This window comes from Mus pahari, chromosome X, assembly GCF_900095145.1.
Source record: "Mus pahari chromosome X, PAHARI_EIJ_v1.1, whole genome shotgun sequence".
Taxonomy (NCBI): Eukaryota; Metazoa; Chordata; class Mammalia; order Rodentia; family Muridae; genus Mus; species Mus pahari.
In genome coordinates, this window is record NC_034613.1 from 129,720,526 (window position 1) to 129,741,571 (window position 21,046).

General features: G+C 36.9%; 1 protein-coding gene across 23 annotated transcripts in view; it reads left to right on the forward strand.

The window, feature by feature from the left end:
• Huwe1 (HECT, UBA and WWE domain containing E3 ubiquitin protein ligase 1) overlaps positions 1-21,046 on the forward strand; it is a 138,755-nt gene that overhangs the window by 31,947 nt on the left and 85,762 nt on the right. For 22 of the 23 annotated variants that reach the window (XM_029533992.1, XM_029534005.1, XM_029534009.1 and 19 more), the window contains 4 exons: positions 5,924-5,992; positions 10,807-10,905; positions 11,678-11,884; positions 14,088-14,240. In XM_029533992.1, the coding sequence (XP_029389852.1) occupies positions 5,948-5,992; positions 10,807-10,905; positions 11,678-11,884; positions 14,088-14,240 (504 nt within the window). In that variant the 5' untranslated portion in view covers positions 5,924-5,947. Of the gene's footprint in view, positions 1-5,923; positions 5,993-6,919; positions 7,028-10,806; positions 10,906-11,677; positions 11,885-14,087; positions 14,241-21,046 lie in introns of all 23 variants that reach the window. The other variant, XM_029534013.1, reaches the window with a different exon arrangement.

Sequence of the window (21,046 nt, forward strand, 5' to 3'; positions counted from 1 at the left end):
CCTCATGTTACTTCTAGTATATTTATTTACTTTGTATTTTTGACATCCTGTATCATGGAGTTTCTTCTCTGGTCATGTCTATGTAGAGTTCTTTCTATGTGTTATGTGTGTAGTTGTTTTATCTACTTGTATGATAATGCCAATAAATAGCCTGTGTTCCTGTTGATTTTTATCTGTTCCTTCTTTCTACACCATGAATTCTCACATTTCGCCTCTTGATTGTGTCCCAGAATTTTTAGAAATACCATTCATGCTCATTTGTGTGTGTGTGTGTGTGTGTGTGTGTGTGTGTGTGTGTGAGAGAGAGAGAGAGAGAGAGAGAGAGAGAGAGAGAGAGAGAGACAGACAGATAGACAGACAGACAGACACACACACCGACCGACTGACCACTGGAACCTCAGTCAAAACCCGGATCCACATTGCCCTTTAAGACCACTGGAGTCAAAGCTTTAGTCTCTCAGGGATCCTTGGTGCCACTGGGGCTGGAGACCTATCTAATCATACAGTCTTCTTTAGTCCTTTTGGAGCGAGAGGCCTGAACTTGTGGTTATTCCTAAGCATGACTCATGTTGTGCCCCTGGGGGTTCCCAGTTAATAGACCCCTGGGGCACCCAGCCTCTGGGCTAGCCCAGGATACCAGACAAGCACTCCACCAACAGGAAGCCAAAGGGAGGTAGCTCGCTTGGTGGGATTTCCAAAGCAGTCTGCTACAAGAACATGGAGTAGAGTCCTGGGCCAGAGGCTAACAACAGGTGACCAAGTTGAAGTACAGCCTCAAGGTGACTGGAGAGGGAAGCAGGCTTGAGTTCTTTATATATTCTAAGTACAATACTTGGTTTTTTTCTCCCAATAGGATTTTATATACATTTTGCTTAATTGTGGGACATTTTGAGTTAATTTTAAAAGATTAATTATCTGAATATATACATGTGTGTGACTGTATGTGAGTGCAGGTTCCTGTGGAGTCCAAAAGAGAACTTGGATTCCTTTTGGCTGGAGTTATATGTGGTTATGAGCCATCTGAAGTGGGTGCTTGGAATTGAACTTGGGTCTTCTGCAAGAGCAGCACAATCTGCTGGGCCATCTCTCTAGCTCCTTGAATTTATTTATGTGAGCTGTGACACTTGGGCCATAGATTATCACGTTGTATATGGATGTATTCTTGTTCTGACAACTTTTATTGACACGCTTCCTTGATGTCACTTGGGTGTATTTGTATATCGGGGTTTTTAATCTATCTTATTGCTATACATGTCTATCAGTCAATACTATTCTCTCTCTCTCTCTCTCTCTCTCTCTCTCTCTCTCTCTCTCTCTCTCTCTCTCTGTGTGTGTGTGTGTGTACACATGTATAGTGTCTTAATGTATAAAATGGTATAGAGAGTATAGAGTGAGAATAATAGTATTTGCTAGGGGTTTGGAAAATACTGGCCAAAGAATACAAGATTTCAGTTTAGGAGGAATGAATTCCAGGAACATTATACACCATGATGACAATAGTTAATGGATATGAAAATTGTTGAGAGTCGACTTTTAGGTGCTTTTCTCCATACCCCCAAAATTTATATGAGGCAGTACCTCATTAACTATTTTAGCAATTCTATAATTTGTGCATAGTTCAAAATATGTTGGAGACCATAAATACATGGTTTGTATCTGTTAGCTTAAAGTTTAATATAAAAAATAGTGACTAGCCAGAAGTAGTGCTTGGGAGGCAGAAATAGGTAGATCTCTGAATTCGAAGATACTCTGGTCTACCTAGAAGAATTCTAGGACATTCAGGGATAAACAGAAACCCTGTTTGAAAAAGCCAGAAAAGTTAGTAGCTGATATTCTAGACATGGTACATGCCTTTAAGCTTATCATTCAAGAAACAGAGGGAGGTGGGTCTTCAGAGTTCAAGGCCAGCTTGGTATACATAGTGAGTTTCAGGACAGCCAGAGCAGGGCTTTATTCTCATTTAAAACAAGAAAAAATAAAAATCCCTCAGACCCAAACAAAAAACCGAGAACCAGCCTCACAACCTAAATCCAACCCCTCAACCCTACATGGTGGAAGGAAAGAAACTAACTCCTGCCAAGTTGTTTTCTGACCTCCACATGCATATATGCATAACACAGGTGCATGTGAGCACAAAAGCAATTTAAATTTTCTAAGGTATAGCTGAGATAAAAAGCTGTTTGACCCTACCCCTCAAGAGGGTTAGATTGAGCCTTGCATGCTTGTTATCCTATCACTACAGGGGGACTAACTGACCCTACATAGCAAAACTATCTCCAAAAATAGTGTTTAACCCATGAGACCAGACAAACACCTCCCCACCCCTACCCCCACCCACCCCTGTCTGTTGGCAAGTTAAGGGTTGTTGGATGGCATGTCATTTTCTGCAGTAGTCTAACCATTGTTGAATTGTTCTTGCTTCAGCAAATAACCCCCTACCAATGCTTTTAAATTCCAACTCAGTGGGGCATACACAAAGAGAAATAGTGGAAGTAGGAGTGGTCTTGCTGGGAAGAAGGGGTTCCAGTAGGAATGGGAAAGAACAGATTGACATGGAGTGGGGCTTCCAAACTAAATTTTTGATGTAAACATGTGAATTGTCAAAAATAGTGATTTGACATTTTTATTTTTCCAAGTTGTTTCTGCTGTTGTCATTCCTTTGCTTTCCCATACACATTTTGGAATACTTTAGGTTTACTCAAGAGTCTTACTGGGATTGGAGTAGGAATAGTGTTAACTTGTATATCAATTTTAGGAGATTTGACATTTCTACCATGTTAAGGATATTAGTGCTCGTGTATAGTATTTGTCAGTACATATGTATGTGGAAGCAGAGTTCAGCTTTGAGTTGTTGCTCTATTGTTCTCTATCATATTTTTTAATACTGAGTCTCTCTGAACCTGAGGTTTTCCACTTCTGGTAGACTGACTGACCATGACCAGTGAGTCCCTAGGACCTGCCCCAAACACTGTAGTTACAGACTTTACCTGGATTCTGGGGAACTGTATTCACATTCTTGTGCTTATACTGCAAGTGCTTTTATCACTACTAAATCTGCTTGGACATTCTGCGAGGTGTTTTATAAATGTGGGTTTTTTTAAAAAATGTAGATAATACTTGTCTAGAAATAGGGAGAGTTGTATTCTTTTCTGGTCTGTGCTCTTTACTGTCTAGTGTTATACTATTAAAGGCAAGAACTTCCAACATTGTCTTTGAATAAAGTTCCTCATTCATTCTAAAGGGAAAACGTGCACCATTATATGCATTATACTTGAGTTGTATAATTTGGGGGTGGATTGCTGCGTCTCATCAGAAGCAATTTAATTGCTTCTCTACATATAACTGTATCTCCAATAATGGGATCTAGTGTTAGCTGTAAAATCTTTTTTAAGAACAACAACAAAAAAAGCCTGGTAGTTAAATGTACAAGTTGTTCAGTATATGGTTTCTATTCCATGGTTAAGATTGTTGTCAGGATCTAGTTGGCCTCATTTTAGGTATTTTGAAGTTGTTGATAGGAGTTATCTTGTTCATTTGTGTTAGATGATGTAATTTTACAAGGGAATTTGTAGTTGCATATTCCTAAATATTAATTATAGGAGAATGTTGTTTAATGTTCAAATACTGTATGAACCAAATGTTTTGGGTGATTAAATATTTGAAAAGATAGTATTTATATGTATGTCAAATGACATGGCCTCATAAATATTTAAATATTATGTACCCATCATTAAAATACTTTGGAACATTCTTAATATTTTTTACCATCTCTTCCTTAATACTCATCGATTGAATAGATGTATGCAAAACAGGTAATTAGGACAGAAGCTACCTGGAATATGTATGTATTCATGGCTGGTTACCTACCTTAAATAGCACCAGATCTTTCTGAAGAGCCTGAAATCTACCTCTACCACTGTGCATGTGTCCTCTTTGATAGTAGGAGAAATGTTGGTTTTTTTTTAAGATTTATTTATTAATATTTATACTTAAGTACACTGTAGCTGTCTTCAGATGTACCAGAAGAGGGTGTCAGATCTCATGGATGGTTGTGAGCCACCATGTAGTTGCTGGGATTTAAACTCGGGACCTTTGGAAGAGCAGTCAGTGCTCTTAACCACTGAGCCATCTCTCCAGCTGGAAATGTTCATTTCTTACCACGCTTTGATCAGTGTATCTTTAAGGACTTATCTGTTATTAAATGTTACAGGCATTACATGGGTCTGATTAGGCTGTTACCTATTTGGGGGCCTTCTAAATTACTTGGTCTTACCAAAGTGATTGTGTTAAACTGTCAGGACAGTTTTAGTAGTGTCTTATACATTGTTTCCTAATATTTTTAAAAAAGAATTGTCTTTGTTAAGACTGTTCTTCCGAAGGTCCTGAGTTCAAACCCCACCAACAACATGGTGACTCATAATCACTTGTAAAGAGATCTGACACCCTCTTCTGGTATGTCTGAAGTCAGCTACAGTGTGCTGCATAAATAATTCTTTGGGCTGGAGCAAGCGGGGTTGACCAGAGTGAGCAGGGCTGACCAGAACAAGCAGAGGTCCTAAAATTCAATTCCCAACAACCACACGAAGGCTCACAACCATCTGTATAGCTACACAGTGTACATACATACAAAAAAGACATATCTTCCTGTTAAAAGGCACATTGCTAAAACCATCAGAGGGCTTAGCCTTAATCCTTGTGTTTAGTCGTGAGTTAACAAACAGTGGGGTGGGGGCATTATTTGGCTTATGCGTCCACATTATGCAGTCTGTTGTTAAAAGGAGTCAGGGAAGAAACTCAAAACAGGAATTGTGAACTGAACCAGACATAGGCCATGGAGAGAATTTACTAGCTTGTTCTTTCTGCCCTGCTCAGCCTTCTTGTATACTCCAGGACCACCTGGGATGTCATCAGTCACATCCCCATAGTAGGCTGGACCTTCCTACATCAATCATTAATTAAGAAAATGTCCTGCAGACTTAAGGCATTATTAGGTGATATTTTCATTTCCTTTCTAGAGTATTTTCTTTAGATCCAGATTTAGACCTTGATTATTTTTTGTTTTGTTTTGTTTTTATCTGTTGCCCAGCCTAACCATGAATTCCCATTGATCATTTTCTCCAGTCTGAAGTTTCAGGTGTGAACCATGATGTTTGATTCAATAGATTTATATTTCATGTTATAACTGTTTTACTGAATCACAAACTTCTGTTATGTAATTGTCTGCAATATTTTTAGCAGTTATATAGTCAATTCAAAAACCAATCCTAGAGCTGAAAACAGTTAAGATTACTTTTTCCTGGTACCTAAATGGTAGCTCACAATCATCCTTAACTCTACTTCCAACATATCCAATGGCTTCTGATCTTCTTGGGCCCCACGGCTCTATGATGTACATATATACATGTGAACAAAACACACACAGAGAATAATTAGATTTAAATAACAACTTTAATCATCTTATTTGGGACTTTTGGTTTTTTTCTTTTTTATACCTACTCATGCAATATAGATTAATGATGTTAAATGTTTGTGTACACCCTTAAAACTTTGCCTAAATTCCCAGAACCCCCCTCCCCCCATAACTAGAGGCTTATAGTGACTTTTCTATCCCAAAGTTATCAAAAAACCTTGCATACTTAACTGTGTCAATAAAGAGTTTGAAATCTTTATAATAGGAGAAGAAAAAAAGCTTTTTTGTTTTGGATTAATTTAGTTTTGGGTTTATTGTAACAGGGATTGTTGATTAGTTTTATCTAAAAGATTCTATTTTATGTCTAATAACCATACCATTGAATTAACATAACTCCAGTGTTACACTAGGTATCTTGCATATTCTTCATCCAGTATTTGTATTTCTAAGACTGTAGAGCTGTAGAATATCTGTAACTTTATGTTCTCATTACTTTGGGGTTTTTCTTTGCAGATTTTAAATCAGAAAACTGAAAACATGAAAGTAGACAGGACTAAACTGAAAAAGACACCTACTGAAGCTGTGAGTATCCAAATTTGCTTTGTGCATTTTCTTTGTTTCAGGAGAAAAATCATTGTGACCAGTTCAGCAGTTCTGATCTTCCAAATAAGTATGTCCAGTTAATACAAAGTGTTAACTATAGTAACTCGTGAAACTAGGAGGAATATCTCTGTTGTTTGTCTAACATGCATGAGGCTTTGGGTTCCATTTTGAACACTACCAGAAAAAAATAACTACCTTGCCATTTTACCTTACTTTGATTAAAAATTAGCAGCTAAGTGACCAGTAGAAAAAGAAATAGTGAACAATACTTTGTAGATATTTGGTCCCTGAAAGGGACTCTCAGGCTACAATATAAGCATTGAAAGGCAGTATGACAATGGAAAAGAGATGTAGAATTAAAATTGACTATAGCCATTAGAAATTAGAGTTTTTTTGTTTTGTTTTGAAAACAAAAATGGTAAGTTCATTGACTTTTTTATTAGTCTTCTTTTATTTTGTATTTTGACATTGGAATATCAGTATTTTTACTAAATGCCATATATTGAGCATATTAATATTGTTGCTGTAAGTTTTCATTTGATTCTGTTTTTGATGTGTTTTGGTATTATAAGTTTTAATATTTAAAAGTGAAGAATAAAAAAGTCTTAAGGAATTAAGATTTTTAAAAAACAAGACAGTGCCATCAGCGTAATAATCTATTTATACGAGAATTGAAAATCAGGACAACCTAGCATACATAAGAACTTAATAGAGGGATTTTATATTGTGGGAAAGAACAGTATTAGTCAATAAAATGTGCCAAGACAATTACTTTTGATTTGGGTGGGATGGTGCGGGGGACTGTTTTACTGAAGTAAATTGTAGATAAGTCATCAAAAGTCAGATATTTTTAAAAGAAATTATAGGAGAAGTAGAACATACAGGTGAATGTCTACCTTGTCTTAGGTGGGGATTGCCCTTCCAAGCATTAAAGCAAAGGACAAAATACCAAAATGGAAATGTAAAATACCATATCCAAAATAAAAGGACACATGACAATAGCCATTCTAACAGGTATGAGGTAATATCTCATTATGATTTTGATTTGCATTTCCCTGATTATTAGTGATGTTGAGTACCTTTGTATGTGCCATTTGGCCATTGTCTTTGGAGAAAAGTCTTCAAATTCCTTTGCCCACTTTAAAATTGGGTTATTTGGGGGTTTTTCATTATGAAGTTGAAGAATTTCTTATATATTTTTAAAATTAACTCCCCCCAGAAGAATGAAAAGTGAAATAATTTAATTACAGAGGAACAAATACTGCATGATTCCTCTACTATGGGGCATCTAAAATAGTCAAAAGGTATGTAAGTAGGCAACAGAATGAATGATGTTTATCAGGGGAGGGAATGGGGAATTGTTCTGTGGCTATGTATAATTTAGTAAAACAAGTGAGTAAAAAGTGAACAAAAAGTTGGGTATGGTGGCTCATGTCTAAGGAGACTGAGGCAAAAGAGCCACAAGTTCAGGGCTACATAGTGATACCTATTTGAAAAGAAAAAGGATAAGTTTCAGAACTTAACAGTTACTGGTAAATTGCTGTGTACTTTAAGAATTTCATTGAGGATAAATTTGATGTTAAGTGTCACACATACACAAAGGGCCACAGGAAACTTAGGGGTGATACGTTTTTCACCTGAAATGTGGTGATGGTAAAATGAGTGTATGGATCCATATAAACTCACCAAATTATGTTAATTATGTGCTGTTTTTGTATGTTCACAATTAAGCTCAGTTGTGTGGGGGAGTCATGGGACATGACAAACTGGAGAAAGTATTTGTAACCCAAAATAGTTAATATTTTTTATACTATGTCAGTAGAAGAAATGAATATCCCAATGACAAAATGGGCATAAAACCCTTCAGAGAAGGACCAAAGCCAGTAAACTAGAAAGAATCGCTCTTACAGGTGATCAGAGAAATGCAAATTTTATTTTTTGTGCTAAGTGAATTATAAGGCTCTTACAGTCACACTTATGTAAATTTCCTAGCTTCTATCAGATTACTTAAGAATATAAAATCACTGACTAGGTGTGTTTAAGGCTTGGGGTGCCTGTTTTACTCAAGTAACAGAGAAGATTGCCCAGTTTCTCATTCTGGTGTTAGTACTAGGTTTTATTTTTAAGAAATGTTTTGTTCATTGATTTTACTGGTGTCAGTACTAGGTTCAATTTTTAAGAAATTTTTTTTTCATTGATCATACTGGTATCAGTACTAGGTTTTATTTTTAAGAAATGTTTTTGGTTCATTGATCACTTAGAATATTGGCAGTATTTCAAAGGATTTTCCCCCATAGGTTTGATAATGGAAACAAATTCAGGTAAATCCTGGTAGCAGCTTTGAACTGACAGATGACTTGCCTTTTCCTGTGAGTCAGGACAGTCCCACTTGGTTTGCATTTATGTACAGAGAAAAAGGAAATATACTGTAAAGCTAAGTAAACCTTATAATGAGAAAACATGAACACCTTAGATTTAAATGTGTGTAATAGATGAACCCTGTGAAAACTTGGGTTGGAGGTGGTGTTACCACATCCCATGAGATGGTTCACCAGGTAAAAGTCTCTTACAATTTAATCTCAATGAGCTCAGCCCTTAGAATATAAGGTGAAGAGAACCAACTCTGCATGATTGTCCCTGTCTTATGACATCTGCACATATTTACTTTCTCTCCTTTCCTTCCTCCTTCCCTATTTCCTCCTCCCTGTCCCCTAATCCTTCCCTCTTTCCCCTCTCATTCAGCAATAACAAGTCTCTCACTCACAAGTTTAAAGGATGTTAGAATGATTCTTTGAAAATAGGAGAGACAAGAAAGGTTGGGTATGGTGGTGTAAACTTTGTAGTCCCAGCACCTGGGAGGCAGAGGCAGGTAGATATCTGAGTTCCAAGACCAATGAGGGATACATAAGGAGACCCTGTCTCAAAACAAGGAAGAATTTAAGCAAGAAAGAGAATGAGACAATTGTTTATAATTTTTTTCATATACCACAGAGATAGAGAAATCTAATACTTGAGTTTGGGAAGTAACATTTAAGTAACCTATTTTGATCTAGTCCTTGGTAACCTCTAAAGCATTCAGTGGCCATTAGTGAGATTGAGTTCTAGAAAAGATGGTTAAAGGTCCAGGCAAGCTCCCTTTGTGCCTTGTATGGCTTGTCCAGTTAAACTCAGGTATCTCATAACTGTTCATGATGCCAAGCAGAATCTTTAGCAAGACCATAATATCCTTTGCCAACAATATTGCATTCAATTAAGATCTGGCTTGGGTACCAGGTTTGTGAGATATTAAATGCCATGTAATGGTGGACATACCAAGTTATTACAGGACTCAGATGTTAACAACAAAATGGGTATTACCTAACCCACAGAATCATAATATTGAATTAGCCTATCTCTGTCATTAGAAATTTAAATACATGTATTTGATACTAAATCCAAGTAAATGAAAAAGGGACAGATGAACTGTGTGAACAGGTATCTCAAATTCTCCATGTTTTCTGTTATTTATTCTTATTTACTGTTTTTACTACAATCTATACTTAAAAGGGGGGGTGAAGCTGAGGTCAAGCCTGGTTTATAGAAGAATTTGGTGTTAGGTGTTTTCATACATATCATCACAAAAATTTGAGGTAGATCCTAGCAAAGTTGAGAATTTGGCTTAAAGAAGATCATAGTTTTAAATATCTTATAGGAGATGGGAATCTTTGGGGTTTCCTCTAGTTTTAGATTTCACAACAGCATTGTTGGATATATAGGTGGTATCTAACTATTCATCTCTTTCTTGAATGAGGATGCTGAGATTCAAAGCGAGAACGACTTTAAATCTAAATCTCATGTTCTTTGTTTACATACCATGACAGCATGCTCATTTTAAAAAAATCTTCTCTTGTGTGTACTTGCTAAGTGGCAAGTGCTCGAACATACTCTTCAAGCTAGGTTAATAGATTGTTTTCCTGGTAAGTAATGGATAGTAAGTAGGTTTCATCATAGTAGTTATAAAACCAAAATCAGAATATAGATTTGTTTCGTTCCAAAGCTAGTTAGTTATTCCCATGACACCATTTATAGAATTAAATTATCACTTTCCCACCTGTTGTCCATTAATAGAATGTTTCCCAGTCTCAGTCCCTATCCCATTTTCCTTTCCACTTTCAGAACCTTTATTATAAATTCTCAATCCACTCCTTGATACCTGATAATGGTCCTGTTCATCAATACAAGAGATCAGGAATGTATGGAAATGGGAACACCAAGTAAGAATAGAGTCTTAGTTTTACAAAGTTCAGAAGCTCTATGATCTTTTCTAATTCAAGGTTTAATATTGTAGAAAAATAAATCAACGCTTAGCCTTTTCATTTCAGGCTGGTTGGCGTTCTATTCTCTTCTCTTCTCCTCTCTTCCCCCCCAACCCCCCCCTCGCTCTTGCTCTCCCACCCCCCTCCCTCCCTCCACCCCCTTGTTTTCCCTCCTTCTGACATTCTGGTTCCTTTTTAAGCTATGTTGCAAATTATTTAATTTTGCTTTTAGTGCTGCTTAGCTTATTTCCTTTGTTTCTCTTGTCAGTATACTTCAAGTAGATTGCATATACAGGTTTATTCAGATTTAAACAAATGCATAGTGGATTGTTGGGAATTAAAGTATTTCCTCACAGGCTTCTATTGTAATCTAAAAGATTTACTTTTATATAAGCAAAAATTGAATTTCTTTGTGGGTTTAAGGGTCCCTTTTTCCATTCTCTTTGTTTCTTCCTCATTCCTAAACACCTTTTATGAATACTTGTTTGTTTTTCTTAGCCTGCAGACTGCAGAGCCTTAATAGACAAACTCAAAGTTTGTAATGATGAGCAACTCCTCTTGGAACTGCAGCAAATCAAAACATGGAACATTGGCAAGGTATGTAAAATCCATGATACTAGAGGATAGGGAACATGCTATTAATACATCATTTTGTGTGCTTTGATAATGAATAAGAGAACTATAATGGAATAGCCTGATTTCTATAGATACTTAAGTATCTAGCATATGTTTCACAACTCTTGAACTACTGGTATTTAGCCTGAATTGTTGCCAAGAATTTTTTTTTTTTTTTTTTGGTTTTTCGAGACAGGGCTTCTCTGTGTAGCCCTGGCTGTCCTGGAACTCACTCTGTAGACCAGGCTGGCCTCNAACTCAGAAATCCGCCTGCCTCTGCCTCCCGAGTGCTGGGATTAAAGGCGCGCACCACCATGCCTGGCAAATTTTTTTTTTAATAGACCAATGTGCTGAGAGGGAGAGTTCAGAAAGTAATAGCATTTGTTGCCAAGTCTGGTGACTTGAGAGATCAAATCTGATCCCTACATCCTTCATAATGGATGGAAGGAATCATTCCCTCCCCCCCAATTATTTTCTGACTTCTACCTGTATGCTATGGTGTGCACATACCCACATAAATACATTGAAGTTTGAAGAAGTGAAAACAAAGCTAAGTGTTAATAAAACTCTACTCCAAAGAACCCATTTAGTGTTAAAAGAACCATTATTATTTTGATGATGGGGCTCACTGTGTGGCCCAGGCTCCTTGGACTCCATATCCTTCTACCTTAGCCTCATCAATACTGAGATTACTAGAGCATACCACTAAGCCACTCTTAACATATTTTTATACCCTCTTTATCCTCCTTTCTAGTGTGAGTTATATCACTGGGTGGATCTCTTGGACCGCTTTGATGGAATTCTGGCAGATGCTGGACAAACAGTGGAGAATATGTCATGGATGCTTGTATGTGATAGGCCAGAAAAAGAACAGCTGAAAATGCTTCTATTGGCTGTATTGAACTTCACAGCCTTACTCATTGAGTACAGCTTTTCTCGGCATCTGTACAGTTCCATAGAGGTAAGCAAATACAAGGCTATGTGGTCTGTTCTTAACTTTAACCATGTGTATGCACAAACAAGGTAATTTCTGTTTCTGATGGTTGTTTGCTTTCCTTTTCATTGTGGAGTTCTTAAGATTATCAGCTTCAGCCGGGCGTGGTGGCGCACGCCTTTAATCCCAGCACTTGGTAGGCAGAGGCAGGTGGATTTCTGAGTTCGAGGCCAGCCTGGTCTACAGAGTGAGTTCCAGGACAGCCAGGGCTATACAGAGAAACCCTGTCTCGAAACCCCCCCCCCCAAAAAAAATTATCAGCTTCAAAGATAGTAAGTAGGGGGATTTAGCTCAGTGGTAGTATACTAGCCTAATGGGTATAGGTCCCTGGGTTGAATCCTCAGAACCACAAGGGGAAAGAGATAATAGTATGACCTTTCTTAGGCATAAGTATTACCTGTCTTAGGATTGAGAAAGTTTCTCTGTTTCATACTTCAAGGCATAAAGAATATAGTACCTGTACTGAAGCATTTTCTGGACTATTTAGTAATCTTCATCAAAGATTATTAGAGGTATTCCAAGTGATTAGTTTGATTTAATGTGCTTATAATTTTCAGTGTGTTTTGCCAAAACACATACACTCCCCTCATCATACCCGTGGCGGGTAGTGGGGGGTGAGTTTCAGCACCTGTTCCTTATTCAGAATGGTATATTTGCATGTAACCTACATATATCTTTGTAAATACTTTAACTTACCTTAAGATTATTTGTAATACCCATCACAATTATATCACTTTTGTTGCTATGACCAAATTGCTGACAAGAAACAAGGGAGGAATGTTTTTAATTTGGTCCATGATTTGAGGAGACAGATTTCATTCTTCAGGGATGGTGGTAGGCAGCTTCACCTCATGGCAGTACCATACTACTTTTTTTTTGAACCAAAAAAAGCTATAACGCCCAAGGCTCAAACCCTAGTGACCTAATTCTTAAAGCTCTACAACCTTGTAAAACTGACTAGTGGTTAACCAAGGGTTCAAAAACAAGCCTATGGAAGGGCATTTTACACTCAAATTGTAGCAGTGTATGTGCAGTGTTGATAGTTAACTTTGTCTTAGGACTACTGACCAAAATGTGTATGGGAATGTACCTCAAAAATATGTGTCTACCCATGGTAAGTTGAACGAATGAATGATACAGGTGGTACTTGTTATAAGAGCCTATTGTATTCTTTGTACCCATAAAGACAAAGGTAATCAATTCATGGTCAAAAGGGGGCTGAGTACTTCTAGCGTAGAACTCGAGTTTGGATTCCTAGCATGTAAGCATGGAGGCTTAAAACTGTATGTAACTCTACTTCCAGTGGATCTGATTCCCTCTTCTTGATGTTTGTGGCCACATGGTACACAGACATACATTCAGACAAAACACATTAAAGAAATCTTTAGTGGTCATAAATACTGTAAAAAGAAGTTATTTTCCTTTAGCCAAACTTGATGACCTCGGTACCACTCTTTTGTTTTTGTTTTATTTTCTGAAAGAAACAGAATCAAAATGATTTTGGACAAGTAGTAGAATGGTTGAACATCAAGTGGGAATGGATAAACAGTCAGTCTTGATTAAAAAAAATAGATGTGCTGCCCAAGGATGTCCATATAAAATAAACAAAATGATTTTGTTAATTTCTAACTCAGTTACACAGTGATTTTAATTTTATCCAATTATGGTTGTAACATATTGGTGAATGTTCTCTCTTAGAACAACAACAAAAAAAAGGTTACTACTCCCAAGCTTGTACTGTACTTTCAATAGTTTTATTTTGAGTAATTGCACACAGCTGTTGATAATTTTAGTTTCTATGAGTCCTTTATATATTTGTTATAAAGGAAATCATAGCATACACTTAGGTTCACTTCACAACGCTTAGAAATATAAATTTTTAGTCCTACATATATATTATAGCATAGTTCTATCTTGAAATTCTTCCTTATGAGATACAGATATAATTTTGAACTGCAATTTTCAGTTTTTACAGTTTTTTCTAGTCACCTGTTCCTTGGGTGCAGGATTATATATTGTAAGAGATTGACTTATTTTTGTGTATTGTGGCTCAATAACTTGATAGCTTTTAATGTTGATGCACAATATTACATTAAAAGAATTCTTTTGAAGTTTTTAGTGCCAAATACTTGATGCATTAAAAACTTTGTCCCTTTTTTTGTTCCTGTAGCATTTGACAACTTTATTGGCTTCCTCTGATATGCAAGTGGTGCTGGCAGTCCTTAACCTTCTATATGTATTTAGCAAAAGATCAAACTATATCACACGTCTTGGATCTGACAAGAGGACTCCACTACTGACAAGGCTGCAGCATTTGGCAGAGGTGAGTCTTTGGTGAAGATAAAAGAGCATATGGTTAAACAGGCATTTTTTGTTTTGCCAAAGTGAATTAGAATCCCTTTTACTTTCTGACGGTATTTGGGACGGTGTAACAGTTTCAAAAAGCATGAGTATTCTCAACTATTAATTAAAGTTGAATGAAATATTTCATCAACTCTGCTCAAGAAACAAAATTCTTGTTTCAAAACTGATAGTGCTGCTTCAGAGAAATTTAGAATAAGGATTCTATGTGAAAAAGAAGCATACAGGGAGAAAAAGGTTAGATTCGAATCTTTAATTCTGATAACCAGTTTTCTCATCTGGGAATTTAAATTCAAGAATTGTTTAGAAAAATCGGAGAACATTTAGTGCTATTTTTTTTTCAAATTGGATATTTTCTTTATTTACATTTAGGATGTTGTCCCCCCCCCCAAATGATGTTGGCCCCTTTCCCCGGTATTCCCTCCAGAAACCCCCTGTCCCCCCGCCTCTACCGGCTTCTATGAGGGTGTTCCCCCGCCCACCTACCCACTCCTATCTTTCTGCCCTGGCATTCTTCTACAGTGGGGCATCGAACCTTCACAGGACCAAGGGCCTCTCCCGTTGATGCCTGACAAGGCCATCCTCTGTTACGTATGCGGGTGGAGTCATGGTTGCTCCATGTGTATGCTTTGGTTGGTGCTTTAGTCCCTGGGAGTTCTTGGGGGTCTGCTTGGTTGACATTGTTGTTCTTCTTATGGGGTTGCAAACCCCTTCATCTCCTTCAGTCCTTTCAGTTAGTGCTATTTTCTAATGGTGGTATTGTATTGGAGTCAAGATTTCTTATAGGAAAATTTATCCCTATCCAAAGATTGTGGCATTCCTAGAGGTTAACTGATAACACACAGTTTGCTATGAAGTTGTCTTATAATTTTTTTTTCAGGGTTTTTATCTTAGTTACTATTGTCTATTCTTGTGAGGACACATGATGACCAAGGTAACTTTTAGAAGAAAACATTTTGAGAGTTTTTTTTACAGTTGATAACCATCATGGCAGAGGAACATAGTGATAGGTAGTCATCCGTGTGGCATTGGAGCAGTAGCTGAGAGCTTAACATCCTGATCTGCAAGCAAGAGGCAGAGTAGAGAATGGGCCTGCCATGAATTTCTGAATTACATCAGTAGCACACCCTTGACATGGCTACAAGTATTCACAAGACCACACCTGCTAATCCTTTCAAAATAGTCTACTAACGGGGGGGGGGGGGGACCAAGCATTCAAACATGTAATTATATGGGGACCATTCTCATTCAATCACCCATAGTTGGGATAGTCTGAAGTTTACCCTCACGATTCCTTCTAGTGCTAAGATTATAGGCATGTATTACCACACCTGATGGGAGGCTTGTTTTAATAGCCAATTTAATGGTTACCTTAGGATTGGCTCACTTTTCAGGCTATTTTAGGTTCATTACTCACAAGTTTAATAAATTTTATGACTTAATCAGTGCTAGGGATAAAACCTGGCTTTGCTCATGCTAGACAATACTACCACTAAACTGTTCCTCTAGCCATCAAACCTGCTTTCTAAATATATTCTTGAATGTTTCCTCATTGTAAGAAATGTAAGACAGTTCAATATGGGATCCAGAGTTCAAAAGAAAAAATTTAATCATTTGATAAAATAATGTTTGCAAACAACTTCAGTTAAATTAAGTGGACCATACACAAAGTAGGAGGTCTTGTTGGGAAGAAGGGTTGGTTAGGGGGAGGAACGAAGGATAATTATGGATAATAGGAGCTGGGGGAAGCCTTTAATCCCAGTACTCATGAGGGGAGGCAAAGACAAGTAGAGCTCTGTGAGTTTCGGGCTAGCCTGATCTACATAGTTCCAGGACAGCCAGATATAAATTTTCATTCATCACATTAATCAAACATTAGGGTTGAGCAGGAGCTCACCACCAAGCTTAACAGTAATGATCAGAGTTTGATCCAGACACTATATGGTAAGAGAATGACTCCTAAAAGTTTCCTTCTCCCCTCTACATGTATACTGTAGAATGCAGGTGTGCATGCCACACGCTTATTAAATAAGTCAGTAAAAATGTAGTAAGAACTTAAAAAATAGACATAAACTCAGGAAGCTCAGAAAAGAAGTTTTAAATTCGTAAATAATCTACCTGTGGAGGAAGACATTTAAAAAATTGAGCAAAATGCCTAATAATTCTTTGCAGTAGAGCGATCTGGAGAGAGGATTTCAGCACTTTGGAGTGTACTCTTTTGGAGGGCTGGAGCTCAATTCCCAGTGTACACACTGTGCCTCATGGTTGATCAGGAGCATTTTACAGGTCTGATCTCCTTGGGCCCCAGAACTCATGCACAAATTATTCAACGCACACAGTTAAGGACTTAACAGTGTAATGAAAGAAATGATTTAAAGTAATTATTTTAAAAGTTTGTTGCAGACAGTAGGGTTCTCTTTTGGTTTCTTAGGGAGATGATATAAAATTGTTAGAACTGGCCAGTATGTGGAAACATGCATCTTTAAAATCTAGCACTTAGAAGGAATAACTATCCAGTGGGTTACTTGAGTTCAAGGACAGCCTGGTCTACATAGAGAATTCCAAGCCATCTAGGCCTACATAGAAAGACCCTGTCAAAAAATTGTTAAAATCCAGGGAGTAGCGCGCATATATATATATATATATATATATGTGTGTGTGTGTGTGTGTGTGTGTGTGTGTGTGTGTGTGTGTGTGACAATGATCTGCATGTAAAGTTAGAAAATAATCTTAACATTTATTAAAATTTCATCCTTAAAGTCCTCAAGTCTCTTTTTTTCTTTTCATGTCTGAATACTTTAGAATCTCATCTTGTAAAGTGGTGCTTTAAGCATGCTCTAAGCATGACTGACATATCCTAGTTATTTTTAGACACATACCGACTTAATTACCAGGGTCATAAGATAATCCCCACTGAGTAGGTGAGTACAGCAAAGCTAATAAATTCATGTATATTATTTTGGGGGGGGAATATATATGGACTTAGTTCCTGAAAATGTTATAAGATGCAAAATCTAATGCTCTTAGGTATTTGGAATTGCTATTTCATACCTGTGGTCTCTTTAAAGCCTGTAAGCTAGTTCCTGAGTCACATTTCCACTTGGTACCATTGAAGAAGTTTATATCCCACCCTTCCTGGATGAAACACTGTCTTTGACAAATTCATTTATAACTGAGAAAACAGAGTACAAAAACGTAAGATTTCAAAAAAGATAATGGACTAGTGCTATTTCAGTAGTCCTGTTTAGTGTCTCCTAAAAATTAAACATTTGTTTTGGTGACAACAGATTTTGCTTCCTAGTATTAAAATATAAATTAAGAAAATTGGTTGTGGTCGGTGTGATAAATTTTCTCTATATATTAGCACTTAATGGCATATATAATTTTATATCATGCTTTATTTACGTAGTGTAGTAGCTGAGTGTTTTTCAGTGTTGTCTATTAGTTGGGGAAATAGAAGGAAAAAATTTGCGTAAAGCTTCTGCCTTGTATGTTTATATTTGTGGGTTTTTTTTCTTACCTGTCTCTTTTGTGTAGCCTGTAGAGTTTGTATACTTCTACCCATATGGTTTTCAACAAATTTCATATCTTCTATGGAATTTCTGAAAATAGCCAACAGAATACTAGAAACATAGTAAGGAAGTACTTAAACTGTTTTATAAAGGTATAGTAATTAGAATAATGTACTCAATAGATGGTTCAGTAGGTTCCAAAATCATATACAGCAAACATGTAACAAATTAAGTTATAGCAATAGTGGTGCATGCCTTTAATCTTGGGGGTGGTTTGGTTTGTGCTGCAGTGGGCAGATCATTTCTTTTTGTTGTTTTTTTTTGTTATTGTTGTTTTATTTTTGTTTTTTGAGACAGGGTTTCTCTGTATAGCCCTGGCTGTCCCGAAACTCACTTTGTAGACCAGGCTGGCCTTGAACTCAAAAAGTCCTCCTGCCTCTGCCTCCCAAGTGCTGGGATTAAAGGCATGCGCCACCATCGCCTGGTGACAGATCATTTCTTGAGTACCAGGACTATACAGAGAAACCCTGTTGAGAGAGTGGGGGGAACACATAATTTATGCTAAAGATGACTGTAACAGAGAATGAATGGATTGTCATGATTCAGTGTTACTATTTAGGAAACAATTTGGTAAAAAGCAAAGTTAAGATATATTAAAGAACTGCATGCTTAAAAGTACAAATTTTTGGCTAAAGATGTAGTTTCACTGCTTGTCTAACATGCATAAACTGAGTGTGGTAGTGCATATGTGTATTCATAGCACTCAGGAAGATAAGAAATTGAAGGTAAAAATCCTTGCCTGTGTAGCAATTTCAAGAACAATGTAGGATACATGAGGCTCTGCCTTAAACAAAAACATGAATCTATAAAATAATTGAAGGGTAATATAACTGAATAGCCAGGCATGACATACCCCTTAAGTTCAGCACTTGGGCAACAGAAGGAGGAGGATGTTGAGTTGTTGGTAAGCCTAAGCTGTACAGCAAAACTGTATTTCACAGAGAGGTTTGGGAAGAGAAGAGAACTACATAGCAGTAAAAAAAAGGCTATTTCCGTGAAGGAAGAAACCAATTCTTTCTCCAATTGAGAAAGCTTAACCTTTTAGGTGAAAAATTTGAATACTGTCAAACTATGGCATCTATGGTTGTCTCAGTTTCCTTTCTATTTGGGTAATTTGTATATTTCCTATTGTCACAGTAAATACTTTCTGTTCATTAATATCTTCCTCTTGTTTCTTTCCTTTCTCTGTTTTTATTACTGTTCCCTTTATAAACTACATTTTTATGCATAGTATGTTCAACTTCGTAAATTTATAAGTCTTGGCTTATGTAGTTTGCATTTCAGAAGACAAGTAGCACATCAAAAGTATGGACCACTAGGGAGATAGCTCACAGTAAAGTTCTTGGCATATAAGCACAAGGATCTGAATTGAATCTTTAGAACTCACATAAAAATACCAGAAATGTTGGCTCACTTTATAATCCTAGCACTGGCATATAGTCATAGGTGGATCTTCATAGGTAGAAATCTCTGTCCAAGCTTGATGAGTTCTATGCTAATGAAAGAGACCTTGTCTCAAAAACAAGTGATGCCACCCGAGGAACACCTGACTTTTTGACCCCCTCGGGCATGTATTGACCTGAACTATGTGCCTTGTCCCAGAAGGATAGAGACTGCTTACTGTATTCATCATTTGATATTTTCATCAAGTCCCTGCTATTGAGAAAGTTCCAGATTATATAAAATTAGCAGCAAGCCCTTTGAGTTAGTCTTTCAGAGACCAAAACAATCAAAACACAGTTAGTGCATGAAGATTCATTGTCCACACTCCAGGAATATGGACTATTGTTTACTGCTGGTGAACATAGGCTAGGGTTTGTTAAGTTTAATATCAAAAAACTAGTTTGCAAAATTCTTTTGAAGTTGATTGATTCTGAACTATTTGTCAAATGCATCCACTCCTTTTGTAACAGGTGTTTGGAGTTCCTTGTGTGACCATTTACATTATCACTGCTATGAAAATAGTTATTAGACAGTTTATAGATGAAAGGTAAAGTGGGGTATAGTGAGGAAATACTGTATCAAAAAGCAAAATGGAAACTCAACCAGAACAAACTTCAAATCCTATAACATGTCAAAGAACTGAGATAGCTCTGCCCTAACACCTTTGCTGACTGCAACATAATTCTTAATTTTGGTTTGGTTTTACTTCCTGTATGTCACAAAGCTGGCTTCAGGGGCTCTTACTTAGCCATTTAGAATGATTCTACAACACTGTTTCTCCTGTATCCTTCATAATTTTAAAGTCAGAACCACATAATTGATACCGCCAACTTTAGCTGCCTGCTTGGGATGGAGCCTACTCCTTCTCTTAAATTATATTTGCATAAGATTTGATCTGATACTGCTTTTTAGGAACAGAAAGTCCCTTAAGCATTTCCTTTCATAAATTGTAGGACTAACTGGGTGTGGGAGTCTTAGCCCAAGGGTATTATTACTCTCTCTATTCCATTTTGTGTCTGGCCTTACCTCTTTATCTCTTTCACCACAAGCCATGGCTCCAACATTTAATTTTCTGCTTTTCCTTTTCTCTTTAAATTGTATATTTTATATTTCATTTTGTCTTGCTTGGTCTTTTCCTTTGTAGGCCTGAATAAAGGTGATTATTACTAATCTCACAACAGAATCAATAATAGGATATCTTGGATTCTCCATGTTTCAAATTAGTCCAGAATTTTTCAGTTTAGCTCCAGGGGGATTTTTTAGGAAGCATGGTGGCATGCAAGTAGACATGGTGCTGAAAAAGGATCTTGGGAGCTCTACATCTGGACCAGAAGGTGGAGGAAACACTGGAGCCTGACTTGGGCATTTGCAACCCTAAATAAAGCCTATCCCTGGTTACACAACTTCCTCCAAATAGGCCACACTTCTAATGCTACTATTCCCTAAGCATTTGAAAATATGAGTCTATAAGGGCCATTCTTATTCAAACCAACATACAAATAATATAGACTCTTATAGCATGTAATTTGGCTCATGTCAAGGACATATGGTTCCACCATGGTGAAAGAAAGGATTTAAAAGAACCTAGAATGGTGAGAAAGGCCAGCTATAACTAAATACAAACAAGTATGAATTTATATATATGGTAGCTGGCTAGCATTGCTGCTTTGTACTCTTTTTTTTTTTTTTTTTTTTTTTTTTTTTTTTTATTTATTATATGTACAACTATCTGCACTCCTTATAAACTCTGTTT